Source organism: Motacilla alba, chromosome 1 (assembly GCF_015832195.1).
Source record: "Motacilla alba alba isolate MOTALB_02 chromosome 1, Motacilla_alba_V1.0_pri, whole genome shotgun sequence".
NCBI classification, from domain to species: domain Eukaryota; kingdom Metazoa; phylum Chordata; class Aves; order Passeriformes; family Motacillidae; genus Motacilla; species Motacilla alba.
The window spans coordinates 61,278,484-61,295,979 of NC_052016.1; the positions used below are offsets into that span (position 1 = coordinate 61,278,484).

General features: G+C 43.4%; 1 protein-coding gene across 5 annotated transcripts in view; it reads left to right on the plus strand.

The window, feature by feature from the left end:
- Positions 1-5,108: 5,108 nt before the first annotated feature.
- DHRS12 (dehydrogenase/reductase 12) overlaps positions 5,109-17,496 on the plus strand; it is a 32,813-nt gene continuing 20,425 nt past the window's right edge. For 3 of the 5 annotated variants that reach the window (XM_038139619.1, XM_038139628.1, XM_038139638.1), the window contains exons 1-5: positions 5,109-5,265; positions 5,850-5,983; positions 8,537-8,619; positions 15,108-15,200; positions 16,011-16,092. In XM_038139619.1, coding sequence (XP_037995547.1) covers positions 5,210-5,265; positions 5,850-5,983; positions 8,537-8,619; positions 15,108-15,200; positions 16,011-16,092 — 448 coding nt within the window. In that variant the 5' untranslated portion in view covers positions 5,109-5,209. Of the gene's footprint in view, positions 5,266-5,849; positions 5,984-8,536; positions 8,620-15,107; positions 15,201-15,996; positions 16,093-17,496 lie in introns of all 5 variants that reach the window. The other 2 variants (XM_038139660.1, XM_038139649.1) reach the window with 2 other exon arrangements.

Sequence of the window (17,496 nt, forward strand, 5' to 3'; positions counted from 1 at the left end):
GAAGGTTTGGCTCCACAGTTTTGCATGGATTAATTTCACATATCTCTGCAAGTTTTCTTACAACAGCACAGGGATTGCTCGAAGACACAAAACTTCAGACTATTCCTTTGGCATTTGAACAAAACAGCAACCATGTAAGCAGGTGTGTGTGCTCCTCTCCTTGTAGATACCTCTTGGAAGATACATTCTACTAGATAACATCTGCAATTTGGTAACAACTGGGCTGGAATAAAACGCTAATAAGCAGTAAGATTTGCAGAAGAATAAAAAAAAGTGTAGCAGGACTCACCGAGTCAATAAGCCTGTAAGCATTCCTGTCCAACAGCAGGTAGTAAGAACAGTAAGATCCAGAAGAAGAGCAGTAAGAAGAAAAACAGGTAGCTGAAGAAAATGTTAATCTAGTTAGTTAGTTAGTATAGACAGCTATGTGGCATTACTGCCACAGCCTAGCAACAAACATGTATGCATTCAAGTATGTTGTTTACTGTAAGAACATGAAGAATTTTTCAGCCATGGAAATCACAAAATTATCTTTTACTGACTGAAAAAAATATTCTCTAGGATGCATATCAACTACAACATCTCAGTTTTATTACTTGAAAATATGTTAAGCAATCCTATTATTTTCAAAATAAGTATATACACTTCAGCTTGCATAAATTATTTGATATATAGGAGATTAACTAGGTTAGCAGCAGATTTAGCTGCTTCTCCCAGGCAATTCTTTCCACTTTGGGAGGACACTAAGCAGCCCCTCTCTTCACCAGGACATGCCTAACCCTGGGAAGCCCTGCAGGCTCCCAGAAACCAGGGCCCTCAGCAGTTAATAAAGCAAACCTATACTTCTGATAAGGCACAGCATGAGATTGCTTTTACTGGTTCCTGAGCAATGAGTGATAGATATGATGACATACTGCCACACTTGTTCCTCAGTAATATCCCTCAGTAATAAAAGGCTATTTGGTCTGGGGAAAGCCTGACTCTTCACTGGAAACAACACTGCTGATGACAGCAGCTGGCAAACTTGGTGATGACTTGGGTACACAACCAAAAAAAAACCACCCTACTGTTCACAAAAACACAACACAGGCCAGAACTTCAACCCTTCCCTGCACTTAGGATGAGCAGCTTTTGCTTCTCTCACCCTGCTACTACCACAAGCATTTCAGACATGTCCCTGAGACCTCAGGGGCTTAATGTTCTTCTTCAACCACTCACCAAACCCTCTGCTTCATCCAGACAACAGGACAAGTGTCAACTGCCTCTCCCCAGGCTGCTGACAGCTCTTGATTGCTATTACACTGACTGGGGCTGTGCCAAGTTTCTAAAGCAGAGTCTTCAAGTGTTCTACATCCAGGGCTGAGGCCAGCATGGTAAAAACAGGGTTGGGAGCAGCTCCCACCGCAGCGGCTTGCACACAATTGCCACTTCCTTTGGAAACCTGGCCCCAATTATAGATGCAGAGCTTTCCTGCAAACCTGGCCCTTAAAGCCGTGCCTGTTCCCACTGCAATCAGTGGCAACTGAATCAGTTCTGATTGATTTAATAGGGGCAGGCACAGAGACTTAATTAGAAAATTAGTAACTGCAAGGAAAGGGGGGAATGCCCAACAGCCTGCCAGATCCCTAGAAGGAAGCAAGCAAAGGAGCCAGTTGTCCTTAAGACCAAGATTTTAGCCTGCCACAAAAAAAAAAAAAAAAAAAAAAAAAAAGAAAAAAAAGAAAAAAAAGAAAAATAAAAGAGATTGGCAAAATGGTCCTGAAGCTGTTTTAAACATCTTGTATAATATATAATTGCTTTTCAGCTCTTGAGTACTCTACTTTGAGATCTGTCCCCTGGGAAGAAAATATGAAACACGCTGAAATGCACAGCGCTTAACAGCAATCAGCATTTTCAACTTTCCTTTGTGCTAGAAGTAATTAAAACTTTGCTTAAAACTTCTTGCTATTTGACAGGTACAAAGACAAATCAAGTCTAAGGTATGTTTTTCATGTTAGCCCAGCTGAGAGCCAGAGAGGTATTTTTCACCAGCTCTTGTGTTTTAAGAAAATTGAGATTCTCAACTCATTACTCCATGAAAAATCCTAATGTCTGGAGGCTTACAGCCACAAGTCCAGAATTTTTATGTGCTTGGAGGATTACCTGCAGTCATGGAGAGCTTGCATAACAGGCTTGGGGGCTATTTGTACACTGGTAAATGCACACACCAGAATGCAGGACCACCAGGGCCAAGCCAAGCTGTGCAGTGTTAACCCTGGTGCACCGCCATCTGTAGTGTTTGGGAAAAAACAACCCTTTCAGCAGACTGTTCATGATGACATTTGAGCTTGGTTTGGACAGAAGTATCTGCTTAATACCTACTGTGACTTGGGCATCAACAATCATTTGCCTGCAGGCAATAAGAGGATCAAGGCCTGGGAATATGCAATGGAGTATTTGATAGCATATATAGAGGATAAGAATTAACTTGGATATGTTTTATCAGGGATAAACACTGAGTTTTGTTCATTATCCTGGGTGAAACCATTTTGTTCTGTCCTCAAATGAAGGAATTATCAGGAGCTCAAGAGACTCTGGCTCTCCCACTTTCAGCTATATATGACACAAATATACCAGTTGCTGGCTCTGACAGGGGTCTGAGATGTAGTATGCCAATCCAAGAGAAAAATTCTTTGTCTAAAAAAATCCCTTATGTTCAGAGCAGTGCCCTCTTGGAGTTAATTGCTAAGCTACCAGTAGTCAAGAAAGAACCAGAAGCTATAACTTTTTGAACTTCCAAAGCTCCAGAATAGGTTCTAACTCAGCTAACAAGATGTAACTAGAATTCAGTACAGAAGGCAAGACGTGTCAAAACTTTTGAAGTGGGCAGAAATTTTGCCTGTGAAAATACTGAGATGCAGGCCCTTCATTAGCAGCACCCAGCTCTTGGCAAAATTACATCTTGCTTTTCTCCTGTACAACCCTTCATTACTGTGATGGCTGGGTTAGCAGAGAGCACTTACACAATCTCTACAGCCTCCTGCTTCTGGAACAGCAGTACAGAAGCAAACACCACAGGGGATGAAATGAGGCAACAGAAACACCTAGGTGATGGTAGGACTGTGTGCAACAGCTCGCTTTTGATGTGAAGGTTGGACTTGATGATCTTGGAAGTCTTTCCTAACCTTAATGATTGATTCTATGAGGCTGCTCAGATAGACAAGACAGAGTGCTGTGACAGTTCATTTCTGGGTGCAAGCTTAGCCCCTCAGTACAGAAAAAGCAGGTGTTTCTAAGCAGAAATCTTACAGCTGAATGTGCTCAGGGATTGGTGCACTCTGGAAAGGGCATCCTTTCTGGGCATTTACAAAATCTCCTTAAAATGCCATTTGTTAGAAGGATACAGCTAACATCACAGTAGGGGCATTGCAGTATTTATGTAATATTCTCTGAGAAAATTGTGTATGTGCCAGGATGACATTGGTAGCCAACATTACATTCAAACATCTTCTGTAATCTCAATATGAGTAATATGCTGTAATTGCCCATTACTGCTTAACCCCCAAAATATTATGAGCTGCTCCCATTCTCCGCCTGCCATAATCACTTTTTGTGTCTGACTCATGGACAGCTTCTGCCAGGCATACTCACATTGGTTAGCACCTCAGGGCTGCATCATCCAGCATCGTGCTGATCACAGTCCAAATGGTTCAGCCTGTGAGGAATTCTGTGTATCTGCATGCACCCCATTTAGTTTCCAAGGTTGGCAGACTGCAGGGATGAACTTCCCAATCTATGAGAACACAGGCTGGAACTACAAGCAAAACACATCAGAGCCATCATCCCATTTTGCTTCTACTAAGGCATAATCACAGTTCTTAAGAAATAAATAGGGTAAACACAGAAGTGACAAGGGAATAAAGCACAATCTGTATTACTGCATTCACATTTTTTAATAAAGTCTTTCAATTGTTTTAAGAACAAGCATTTTTAGATTTCATGAAATGGTAAAACATGTAGCTGGATGGCCTCTACATGGAAGAAAATATCACTGTGAAAATGTGTCCCTTTGCCCTCTAGAAACTGTTACTTCACATGCAATGTACATTACAAGCAGACAGGGCCAAGTTCAAAAGTTGTAATTTCATGGTGGGAAGTGCCTTTTGTATGAGCCTAATACTCACATATCATGCTGAGGAAGTGGAAGACTTTAGTACAAGGCCTTTGCCAGAGCAAAGAGATTTAAAGATTTAGAAAAAGAAGTATCAGGCTATAACACAGGACGAAAAAAGAGAGAATATTCCCATTTCTCCACTATCTGTGCTATTGAAATTAGGTAACTTAAGCTCTTGAAAATTTAGATAGGGCTCCCAAAGGAGCTTCTTTGCATGTGGCCCTGCATACCCTATAAAATACATGAATTTATCCAACTTACACACAGAACTAAGTGTATAGACCTTGTGCATAATTAAAAGCTTAATTATACCTATCATGACAACTTCCTTATTGCAAAGGTGGGCTACCCACATGTGCAACTCCAAGCGCCCGTCTTGGGTTTCATAGGTCCAAAGAGCCTAAAACCAAAAACATTTTGAATTTCACTCCCCTTACTGCAACAGCCACTTGTGTATCCTTTCCTTACTGGAATACTTCACTGCACCAGTAGGAGCTAGGTATTTAATAGATTTGTTACGTAAAATGCTACTTCGTGTGGCATGACACCATTGATTATGTCTCTCTGGGAGCATCCCTTTGGCAGCTTTCCAGGGCAGGGGATGCAAGCCTAGGCCCGGTAGCACTGCTCCCCATTCCCAAAACACAGCAGCCCGTTTGCAGCCCTGCCTTAGCCGGCAGCAGCATCTGCCCCAAGCTGGAGCCCTGAGAAATTCTCCATCCTTCATCCGCCACCGCCCTCACCAGGCACAGCTGTCTGCAGTGAGGCGGGGGCTGGCTACAGCTAGCCTTCATGGCTAATAAAGAAGTGGAGAAAACAGAAAGCATAAGAAGCAGCAGCCCACGAACTGCTGCTTAGGAGGAAGGTGGCACCACTTCCCGCATTGTCTCACACACTGCTCTGCCCTGCACTGTCTCGCACGCTCCCCTTAGCGCGGCCGGGCCGAGCGGGGCCGCCCCTCGGCCCTTATCTAACGCAGCCGGGCCGGCCGGGCGCCTTATGTAAGGGCAGAGGCGGGGCCGGCCCGGCTGCGGGGGTGGCGGCAGCAGCAGCGCCATGTCCTGGTACCGCAACACCGTGTGGTTCGTGAAGGGGCTGCGGGAGTACACGAGGTACGGGCGGCGCCGCCCGGGGCCCGGGAGGCGGCGTGGGGCGGGCGCAGCGCCCGGGCTGGGCCGTGCCGGGTGCCGGTCTGTCCGCGGCGAGGCCGCGTTGATTCGGTGTTTTTAGGCACGGCTGCCCGCCCCCGCCAAGGCGGGCGGGTTCCAGCCCCGCTCGGTGAGGGTCCCACCCCCGAGGGTCGAGGTCAGGGCTGGGTGGCGTGGGGCGGCCAAACGCCACCGCGAGTTATGGCTTTTATTGCAAAGCCATGGAGCAGGCTGCCCAGGGAAGTGATGCAGGCACTATCCCTGGAAGTGTTGTGTAAATCGTCTGGATACGGCACTTGAGGCCGTGGGTGAACGTGGGTTGATGGTTGGACTCGATGATCTTAATGTTTTCCAACCTTAATGATTCTATGATACATTGCTGTTTTCAGTGTCACTGGCATTCATGGCCTGCCCCGTGGGTACAGAGAGTAAATAGGGCAATTACTGGATGCTGAGCTGTGAGAGGAAGGTGCTTTTCTACCCACACATGTGTTTATTTTGGAAGGGTTTACTTCTAGTTTCTCACAGGTGTCTCCTCATTTGTTCAGAGGTGGTTTCGAGTCTGCTTCCAAGAGCTTCAACCCAGCTGATGTGGAGGTGGATGTGGCTGGAAGATCCTTCCTGGTCACTGGTGCAAACAGTGGCATTGGCAAGGCCACGGCCAAGGAGATAGCGAGGAGAGGTGAGCAGGGCTGCCGTGGAGCTCCCAGGAGCCTTACAGAGAAGATGGAAGGCTGCAGGTTTGGCCTTCCAGCCCTTACACACAAACACAAATCCCTCGGATGTGGCGTCATTTCACAGGAGTCTTAATGTGGGTTAGAGGTTTAAGCACAATCAGTGCAGTGAAAACTGGGATAAGGAAAGCAAATTAGCAGAGAGGAGCTGCAAATTTGTTTTTCAAGTGCATGTTTACCAAAAATATCTGTGTTATAGTGGCATCTAAGGGTGTTGGTGACAGATCAGTGTCTGTTTAAGGTTAATTCGGTATGAGTAGTAGCCTGGCTGAATTTGAACTGAGGAATCTGCAAATGTATCATATGATGAAAGAAAACAATTGCCTTTACGAAAATAAGATGGGAGAGTATAAAAAACCCCAGTGTAGCTGTTCTTGATCTTAATGATAATACCCTGGAGTTTTGTTTGTGCCCTTTGGCTGATTACATGTAATTATGTTTTTGTGTTGCTGTCTGTACGCAAGGACATGGTATAAGCTGGGCCTAGCTGCTGCTGAAGGATAAACCTAATCCCTTACAGAGTTGACAAAGTAATTCCTGTTGTGCAAGAGTGACAGGAGTTTTGGCACATAGAATGAAGGGGAGGAGCTTGTTGCTCTTTTCTCTCTTTGTGTGCTTAGGTTTCGTAACTATCTTATGAAGGAAAGTGGCAACTCAGTTAAACAAAACTAATTTAAAACTGTTAGCATCAAAGAGTCTTTGGATTTAAGATCCACATCAGTGCCAGCATGTGATTGATGTCAGGTTCCCACCACTGCTGTTGTACATAATCACTTTATGTAAGTATTGCTTTGTCAGGTGACTGTTCTGCTCACAAATGGGTATCTCTACCAGGTTTTGCAAGTTGGAAAGCTGGCTGGATCTGCATGGGATTTGGTCGCCATGTGTAACAGAACAACCTTGGGCTCAGACTGCTTGTCTGATATGTTGTATGGGCATTGCTGTTTGTATGAAGCTAAAATAACTTCCTGGTCCCATCCTTGAACATCTCACTTTGAAACTCAGTGCCAGCTGTTGGGGCTCAAGCTTGTAGTTGAATCTCTTCAAGTACGCCACGACAAGCAAATAAGGAATTCCAACTCAGCAGAGGAATAATGAGGCTCTGTTGGCTTTACCTTCAAGCATTCAGATATTTCTAACTAATTATGATCTTGCTGACAATTGCTGTAGTCTGAGTTCAGCTTTTCTGTGAATTGGTGTCTTACGGATATTCAGATTTGGGCTTTCCTCTGTGTCTTGTGAACTACACTTCTAGCTTGATACAGTCTTCTCCCAACTACCCTGACTATTCCCATGTGTTAAGTTCAAATATTTTAAATCTCTACCAAAGAAAATACATTTAAATTCATTCCTAATGTGTCAGTCACGCCTAAACTTCACCCTTGTCCTGGTGCTCAGAGGAAAGTATTCTCTTGTAGACAAAAGGTTTCATTATCAGACCCCAGACTGGGCTGTGCAGTGTGTGACTGTATCATTCCCAGGTAGGCTTGGTGTTTTGCATTTGGGTTCTGGGCACTAAAAAATGTGACCAACGTAGTTGTTTTTTCTATTATGGATTAATTACGTTTCTATTAGGGATTAATTTATTGAGCTTTCTAGAGGTGGACTGCTAGCAATCCCTAAAACACCTTGAAAAACAGGCAAAAGTAAAGGGTATAGGTATGCCTAGAACTGAAATTAACACATCACTTGTAAGAGTTTATGAAGCAAAAAAGAATTTTGCCTAGTTGTGCTTTAGTCTTGTGTTTGAAGGCTTTCTTTAATATGATTAAGTGATGAGATTGTGTTAAGTATCCAGGTTTCTGAGAAGAGCCTTGCCTTGTGCCTTCCTTTCATGGAAAAATTGGTTGGAAGAGACCTCCAGAGGTCAGCATCTTGTCCAGCATCTCACTTGGAGCAGGACTGTTGGCAAAAGTATATCAAACTGGTCATTGCTGTGTCTCACTGCTCGATACCCACAAGGATGCAAATTACGAATCCTCTTGAGAAAGCCTGTCTATGGAGGAGAAAACTACTGAAAATTATTTTTCCAATGAAAAATAATTCAGATGACCTGAGCCTCCCAAACTGCAGTTGAGGCCATAGTCCTTGTCTTATCTCCCACTGCTGAGAATTCCAATATCTGGCACTTCTATTTCCTTTCCACAGAGCAATTCTAGTCACTTATGTTGTTCAAGCTCTTTACTGAACTTCCTAAGGCATGTATTAAAAAACCATCTGTGATACAGATGTCTTAGCTCCAATTTTCCATTTAGCTCTGGTATTGCACCCACTAAACATGATGTACAGACTTGACAGAAATGGTTTGAGCACAGTACTTAGAGTGCAGTGTCCGTTTCCTTGCATGATGATCCTGTCTGCCTTCACAGGAACCAGAGCTAAGCAGAAATATTCCAGCTTCTTTTTTATATCCAGTATCTCACCTAATTTAAATCCTGATGTCTCCCTCAAATGCAGTTAGTAATTAATTATCAAATGCTTTTCTTGTTGCAATCCACCAGGTGGCACGGTTCATCTGGTTTGCCGAAATAAGGAACGGGCTGAAGTTGCCAAAGAGGAAATAGTGACAGAAACAGGCAATCAGGTAAGTTGTTTTTTAGTCTTTTGTTTCCTTTTAGAAAGGTAGTTAATATTAAAGACCGCAGAGCCCTTGAGATACTCTTCCAACATCTTGCTGGGTTTTTAATAGTATTTTCATACAGACATGGAAACATTTAGCAGTTTATAATTCAAATGATTTGAAGTGATTAATTTCAAACCATTTGAATCACCTAACTTCATTAGGTGATGTGCTCTGTGATTAATAACATCATCAGCAACATGCTGTTTTATTTAATGTTTGTTTGTTGATTTGCTTTTTGATGTCCTACTTACTATTCCTAACTATGTGTCTGAGGCTTTTAAAAGTTAATGCATTGCAACACTCCTGCAACAACATTTATGAGTTACAGCATTGGAGCTGAAGGTTTTATGTGTCTGAATAACATGCACTTGATTTGCTAAGGTTGGCTGCTCTGTGAAGTCCTGTGTGTGGTACTAATTCTGTGCTCTACATGCTTTTTTACTTCCTTTTCTTATATTACCTCTTCCCTCCTTCCTTCCCTCTGTTACACATTCTTTTTGTTTCTGTATATATCACTCTACAGTACACCCCTGTATTTGTCACTGTTGCTTTCGCTAATTGCTCAGGAGGGTGTGCTTATGGAGAAGTTCAGTAGTCATTGTCTTTCTTACTTGGTGCCCTGGTTTTGGCTGGGATACAGTAAATTTCTCTTCTGGCAGTTCACTGGTGCTGTGCTTTGGATTTGTGACCAAACCAGTGTTGACAAGCCATGGCTTAGTTATTGCTGAACGGTGCTCACACAGCATCAAAGCCTATTCTTGTTCTCACACTGCCCCACCAAGTGAGCAGGCTGGGGTGCACAAGAGGATGGGAGGGGACACACTGGCACAGCTGACTCCAGCTGACCAAAGGGACACCTCAGACCATATGACATCTTGCTCAGCAGTTAAAGCTGGGAGGAAGAAGGAGCGAAAAGGGACATTCACAGATATGGTATTTGGTTTTCCAAATCACTGTTGCATGGGATGAAGTCCTGCTTTCCTGAGGATTGCTAGATGCCTGCCTGACAATAAGAAATAGTGAATTAATTCTCTGTTTTATTTTGTTTACACACACAGTTCTGCTTCACTTATTAATGTCTTTATCTCAGCCCACAAGTTTTGCCTGTTTTGTCCTTGTGATTGTCTCCCCATTTCCACTGAGAATGGAGTGAGTAAATAGGGTTGTGTGGGGCTGAACTACCTTCCAGGGTTAACCCACAGCACATGGATGGAGACCTGTCTTCATTTTAAATAATGGCTCGGCTCTTGTACACTGTATTTGGATTCCAGTAATAGGTTTTAATGTAGATCAGAAATTCTGAAGAGTTTTTTATGGTTAGAGATGTCATATTCACTAAATTTCTGCTCTTTGATTTCAGCTCCCTAGTGTGACAACCAGCATTACTCTTCAGTTCTTTAATGGAGGTGAATTAGATCAGTCCTTATGTAGAAATAAACACTTTCCAGCTGTCTATATCTGTTTAATCCCATGGCTATAGTAGGGCTGGTGCTTATCTGTGTTACCTCCTTCTCTAACTGCAGTCAGGCTGCCTGGGAAGACAGGTGAGTTTGACCTCTGAAGGTTCCTTCACGTTCTGCTTTTTGTCACCTGGTGAAAAAAACTTGAGGCAAATAATATTCTTCCTCTAAAGGCAGCATAATTACTGCATTCCCACTTTTTGGTAGACTGCAGACCTGTCATTTCTGTAGTCATGGGAGAGTGTGAGGGCACTGCAGAACTTGTTTGTGACCCTGGGGACAGGGCACTTGTGCAGAGAGCAGCTCTCAGTGAAGTGTTAGATGAGCTGTACAAGAGGCCCTGTGGGACGCGTGACTGCACTGGGAAGAGCATTTTAATAAGGAGTCCACAAGAATATCCTTCTTTATAAGTGCTCATTCAGAAGCAATACTGAGAGATAATAAAATGCTTTATCTGCAACTTGACAGGCTGTATCCAGGCTGAACTTGCTTGCTTTTCCTGATAATTTGGATGGAGATCCTGTTATAGGATACACCGAAGATTTTTTCTATCTTCCACAGTACATGCTGGAGTGCAGTGCTGAAGTGGAGTTATTTGGCAGTCACCTGCCCCTAGATCTGGGAACTGGAAAGTTCTCCTAATTTGTTAAAATAGATCAAGTCACGGAGATCAGGTTTGCTTTGAAAATGGCTTTGCTACCACTGAGGACTTTTATAGGGAACAGGTCTGAATATCCCTTTCCTGAGTCAATGTGACAGCAGATAAGTGTTGATTTAGATCTTTTTCAATCTCTGAAATCCCTTGCAATACTGAACATCTGCCCAAAAGTCTTTACCTCTTCTGTACCAGTAGATAATGGTATTAGATTTAAAAGTAGAAAATTTTAAAATTAATTATGCAGAGGATGTGTTCTCTTACAAAACAACAAATAATCATTAAAGGGCCTCCTCTCTTTCCAAGTTGTTTCTTTAAATACTCATTATCCTGCTTGAACCAGTAGAGCAGTGTTAAGTTTTTGGTCAGAAATTATTCACAAAATGAATATGGTTGGAAGGGACCACAGTGGGTCATGTGATCCAATCTTCTTGATCAAGCAAGGTCATCCTAGAGCACATTATTACAATGAGAAAATTCTGACTCAAACTCCACTAAGGAGGTGAAATCAAATGACTAGAGAGAAAGTCATGTGCTTTTTATCTTCAGGGAAGCAGAATTGCAGGCAGGGAATAATGCCATATCATTTCTTCAGCTTCTTCACTTTTCTCATTTGCTTGTATAATGAGTATTTAAAGAAACAACTTGGAAAGAGAGGAGGCCCTTTAATGATTATTTGTTGTTTTGCAAGAGAACACATCCTCTGCATAATTATTTTAAAACTGCCTTTTCCTGGCGTGTGTCATAAGACTGTCTGTGGTGTGTCTTTGAGACTAAGTGCTGTCTAGAAGAAGGGTAGGAGTTGACATGCCTTTGTATGCTGGTAAATGCCACTGTGCTTGTACTGTGTAGAACACAAATCTGCAAAAAGCAAAAGATTGTCTGTAGCAAACAGCAAAAGGTTTTTGATGTTTTGGAGGGAGGAATTATTTCTAGCTTTAGTGGTTTAGAAAATGATTACTTTGCTCTATGTCAAGCCTTTTTTTTTTTTTTCCCCTATTGCATCCATATTGCTGGCCATAGTATTGCAAAACATTGCAGGAATGTTCTGACAGGGAATGACTGACAAGGCTTTAGCAGTTAATGCAGCAGTTAGCATGCAAGGGGATGCAGAAAGCACCCAGCACTCTGAGACAGCTGGAGTGGGTGCAGTGCTGCTCCTGAAAGCATGCTTTACCACCCTGGCTGGAGCAACTGTGCCTGGCACGTGGGACACTAGCCCAGACAGAGCTCCAGAGGGATAATGTGGCAGGTGCTGGATTGCAGGGAGTGCCTGGGACTTTTCCCTGAGCCTGGGGCAGCACGTGATTGTGGCTTCATCTGTTGGATTCTTCTGTCCTCAGGATGCTGGGCTGCCAGGTGATGTGACAGCAGGAGATAAGCAGGCTGTAGAACCATGGGGAATAGAAACAGGAGATTGACGGGGTCTCTACAGAGAGTAGAAGAGCACATTGCATGGAAGGAGGGACAGCTAGAAGCTGCATTTGAATAAGTAGTGGATGGAGACTTCTAAGATGGGGAGGAATTGAAGCTTGTGAATGTTGGCAGAGAAGGCAGCTCCTTCTCTGCCTGCAGATGTGCATTTATGGGATAGGTATAGTGCCATGGTAACAGATGAGGAAGAGCAAGCTCTGTCAGGGGAGGTGTTGGAGACAGATGATCCTGAACAGTTGTTGACAGTGGGAGGAAGTCGTGGGTGATGATGGCTGAAGGCTCCTTCCTGTGGGGGATGGAGGCACCCGTCTGCAGTCTTGGCTAGATGACTTGAGAGGTTTGCTGGGAGCTCAGATGTAAGGTATTGCAGAGTCTGCTGAGGCTGGTCTGAACCTTAGCTTGGTACCTCTTGTTGCCTAACCACATGGGCACCCATGGCATTGTGAGGCGTAACCTGGAGTTCATCAAGAGTGTTTAGAGCATCAAAGGCAGGGAAGTCCTAGCAGTGGTCTCCTAAATCCACACAGTGAAAGGGAAGGACTTGGGTAGGAGCATATATGCCCTGCAGGTCAACACAGGAATGTTCAGCTGGCGTCACTTCGGCCTTAGCCTTTATGACCTCTTGGACCTTCTCTGTTAAATGAACTTTGCTGAGGTTCAATGATGTATTAGAGCAAGAGTGTCTTTGCCAACAGGTTTGCTAAGCCTAGTAAGGAGGCTTCATTGGTTTGTAGTGACCAAACGCAGAAGAGCAATAGAGTCATGGGAGCAATGAGTGTGTGTCTAGGGGACAGTGAAATGGAGGAGGCTATCACAGTTTTCATGAGAAACTAGCATGTCTGGGAGCCCATTTCAGGTGCCTGTTCATGAGTACACATAGCATAGGAAACACAGGATACCATGCATGACTGCAGAGCTGTGATCTCACTGGGATTAGGCAGAAATAGTTGGCATAACTAGAGTGCTGAAGTGGTTGCTCGTTGTACTGGTTTTGGCTGGAGTAGGGTTAATTTTCTTCACAGTGGCTTGCATGGGTCTGTGTTTCAGATTTGTGATGAACGCAGGATTGATAATACAGAGACGCTTTTGCTATTGCTGAGCAGGGCTTACATAGAGCCAAGGCCTTTTCTACTTTTTGTACTGCCACACTGGAGAAGAAGTTGGGGTTGCATGGGAGGTTGTGAGGAGACACAGCCAGGACAGGTTGACTACCTGATCAAAGGGATATTTTAGTCTGTATGACATCATGTTCAGTATATGAAGCTATGAAGCTGGGGGAAGGAAAAAGGAATGGGGAAATACTTGGGGTAGTGGCTTCCCAAGAAACTATCTTGTGTGATGGAGCCTTGCTCTCCTGGAGATGGCTGAACACCTGCCTGCCCATGGGAGGCAGTCAGTTAATTCCTTGTAAAAAGCCTAAAGCGCCTGGTATTCCCAAGCAGTTTCCCATCCAAGTACTAACCAGGCCCAGCCCTGAATAGTTTCTGAGATCAGACAAGATTGGGTGTTCTCAGGGTGGTATGCTCATTGGCTTGGGTTTTTTTGCTTTTGTCTGTGGCCTTTGCTTTCCCTATTAATCTGCCTTTATCTCAGCCCACGAGTTCTCTATCTGTTACTCTTCTGATTCTCTCCCTGATCCCTTTGAGATAACTCTGCCTGTGAACAAGAGAGGAGCAGTGTTCTCCTTAACTTTGACAAGGCTTTTTACATGGTTTGCCATGATAACCTTGTATCCAATTTGGAGGGATGTGGTTTGAACTGGTGGATGAAAAGTGGGTGGGAAACTGTCCAGGTCATGTAGCTTTGAAAATAACAATCAACAGTACAGAGCTGATCTGTTAATGGTTTTTAGTGGCATCCCCCATGAATCAATACAAGGACAAAACCTGATTACATCTTTTTAAGGGTGCAGGTGACAGAATGAAGTACAGTCTTTGCGTAGCTGGCTGGAAAGCAGATGGCAGAAAGGGACCTGGGAGTGACAAGTTGTCCCCCTGTGAGCATTGTCCTGGGGCAAGCAGGGCTACCCATACCCCAGGCTGTATGAACATGAGCCTAGCCAGCGTGCTGAGGGAAGTGCTCTTCCTCTTGATCAAGCCTTTGTGAAACCACAGCAGGAGTCCTGTGCCTGGCTTTGGGCTGCCCAGGCTGAGGAAGTCGTCAATGTCCTGGAGTGAGTCCAGCAGAGAGTGACGAGGAAGATGAGATGTGTGATGTATGAAGTGACTCAGAAGGCTGATTTTGCTCAGTGTTGAGAAGGCTCAGATGGGTCTTGCTGTGTTCTACAGCCATGTGATGGAGGGTGTAGGGAAGGCACTACCATGCTTCTCTTGGAGATCTTCAATGGGAAGACAAGAGGCACAGACTGGAACAGGGACAAAATTCTGAGTAAAATGTTTTCACCATGAGGGTGATCAAATGCTGGAGGCTGAGAGCAGGGGGCTCAGCCAGGCTGGTGAATCTCCATGTTTGCCAAGCAGCCTCCAGGGGTCTCTTCCAACCTAGATTATTCTCTAATGCTGTGACCTTGAACATTTCCTTGGCAAGTTCAGCCAAAGAGAAAGCTGCTAAATTGTTTAAACTGAAATTTTGCACGCTTTGCAATATTTTTCTAGTTCTCTGTTATGCCTGACTGTCTGTCACATATATTTATCTAAGTAGGACTCTCTCTTAATAACTTTGGCATTAAAAATCTGTGTGTCAGAAGCAGCTGAATAATGACTAAACATGTTTTAAGGACTAGAGTTAAATTTTGCAGTTGTGCATGTTAGCCTGTATTAATTGGCTTCTGGAGACACTATTTTCTTCATACTACTTAAATACCTTTTCACCTAGACAGGCCTAAACAGGATTTCTCTTCACTTTCCCTGTTGATTGTGACTTAGTTTCTTTTCCTTTAGAACATCATCTTGCATATTGTGGATCTATCTAATCCCAAGGAAATATGGAAGTTTGCTGGAAAATTCCGTAATGAACATAAATTAAATGTGTTGGTAAGTTCATGTACTTTTGTCATGTGTGTCTGTCTTCGGAGTGTGTAGCCTATGAATTTGTCTGACAGGTCATGTAGACTTGGCAGTTTGGCCCACAATTCTCTCCTTAATTTTTTTCTAAATGCTTTTTTCAGGAGTCTCCATGGTTTGCTTGCTCTTGTCCCTTCTCAGTTAACACAGATGTGCTACAGTAAAAGAGAAAAGCAGTAATTTTATAGCTGCATCTTTGGAGACACCATACATTTTCTCTTTGACTTTCATTGCTAATAACATTGTCCCTCTTAAAGCTAGACCTTCTGAAAGATTAAACTTTTGCAAAAACTCCAAAGACTAAAACAGACCCAGGGAGAGACTAAACAGTTAATCATCATGGTTGGCAAGGGACTCAGTGCAGTTCCCACTTCATGTAGCAGTGAAAATTTGCTTGGGGGGCTGTACCACAGCTGAGGCACCTGGAGCAGGCTCCTTTGGTCCTCACTAGATGAGGAACATCTGAAAAAAAAAGAGGAAATAACTTTTGAGGAGTGCCAGTGAACATGCAGGAAGGTGTGTAGGGGCAGATCTTTTTTTGAGGTGGGAAAGAAAAGTCTGTGCTCCTTCTGGAAGGTAAGGCAGAGAAACAAATGTGTCAGAGACTGTGCTAGCTGCACACAGCTTGCAATCATGTTTTATTGAACAAATAAAAGCTACAGTGTGTAGCTTTGTTTTGTAGTGCCAGAAAACAGCAAATTAACATGGACTGCTCATATGTGTGGATTTCCTTGCAGATATTTGTGTTGATTGTTTTTGTTTAAAGGAGTTGTTTTGCAGATCAACAATGCCGGATGTATGGTGAATAGCAGAGAATTAACTGAAGATGGACTTGAAAAAAACTTTGCAACAAACACTTTGGGTGAGTATTGAAGGTTTTCTTCTGGAACATACTTATTTTGCTAACAGAAGTGTGTTTTTATAGCTGGGTTTGTGAGGTATGTATTCCTGCTAGAAGAGGGATCATAGCATTGCTATGCCAGGGATGAAGCCAGGAAGGAAAAAAAGAAATATTACAGCTTGTTCAGAATATCATTTTTTAATTTCTCCTTTTTTCAGTTGTTCTGATATCAGCATCTTTATTTATCATAGCAGAAGTGGAAAATGGCAGATTGATTCTGAAATTTGCTAGAGAACTTTGTTCTGAGCATTGCTGCTAATGATGCTCTTTGTAATAATTGTGTTTCTGGCAATTGGAGCTTGGAGCTGCAATGGAGCTGGAACACGTTCAGATGTTTAAAGAGACATTCAGATGTTTGAGTGGGCTTGCACAACCCTGTTCTGTGTGGCAGAGGCACTGTGTAGGAAGCCTGTGCTGTATGGGGTGCCCTGGACGCTCTCAAGCAGGTGCAATCTCTAGTCAAGGGATTGAGCAGTAATGGGCAAGTCTTGGGTGTTCCATGTGGAAGGGCCATTGTGTGTGAACTGTGTGGCAGTGGTGTAAGAGGGACAAAGGATGGCAAGGAAGTCAAAAGGGAATGTGGAGATGTGGAAGGACAGGGAAAATGGTGAGCCAAGTGGAAGGTTTGCCCACAGAAGCTGTGGAAAAGAGGTGAGCAAGCAGCCAGCCAGCAGAGAGAAGTCTGACACTGCTGATATCTGTAAGGTTGAAAGCTGCACCTCTTGTAAAGAGACACATGGTGCTTGCATCAATGCAACAGTCCTGACACTCTTCTCCCTCTGCCTCCATGCAGGGTAGGTGGATTTCTCAAGAGGCTGTCTAATATATTCAAAAGTGACGCATTAAGGAAGAACTGTGGTGCTTTGTTTCTGTGTTTTCCTCCTGTTCCTCATTATCTGGAATAAGGATGGAGAAAACCTAGTCTATATAGATAAGGCATTTATAGAACCAGTATAACCTGGAAACCATTGTTAGTTTTTATTCTTAGCCTGTTTCCTGTGTTGGTTCCTTAAATCCTATTTATGTTTCAAAATGAACATTTTAGTATAAATGTCTTGTGCTTCACTGTTATTGTACATGCAGCTCATTTTTTCTCCAAGTCTGAATACATTAAACTAACAATTAAATCAAGTATAAAGGTAGAGATTAATTTGCTTCAGACTCATTTTCTGTTTACATTCTTCTGTTTCTCATGGTCAAAAAATTCAAAAAGAGTTTTATATTGCCATCAAATTTCCCTTGGCTGTGTAAGGGATCCTGAGGGATCTATTCACCTTAAATTAGTTTTTATCCTCTTGTGGTCTTTCAGACAAAAACCCAGCGATGTGCAAAGGTACATTTCTTCTAGAGGGGAGCAGAGTGAAA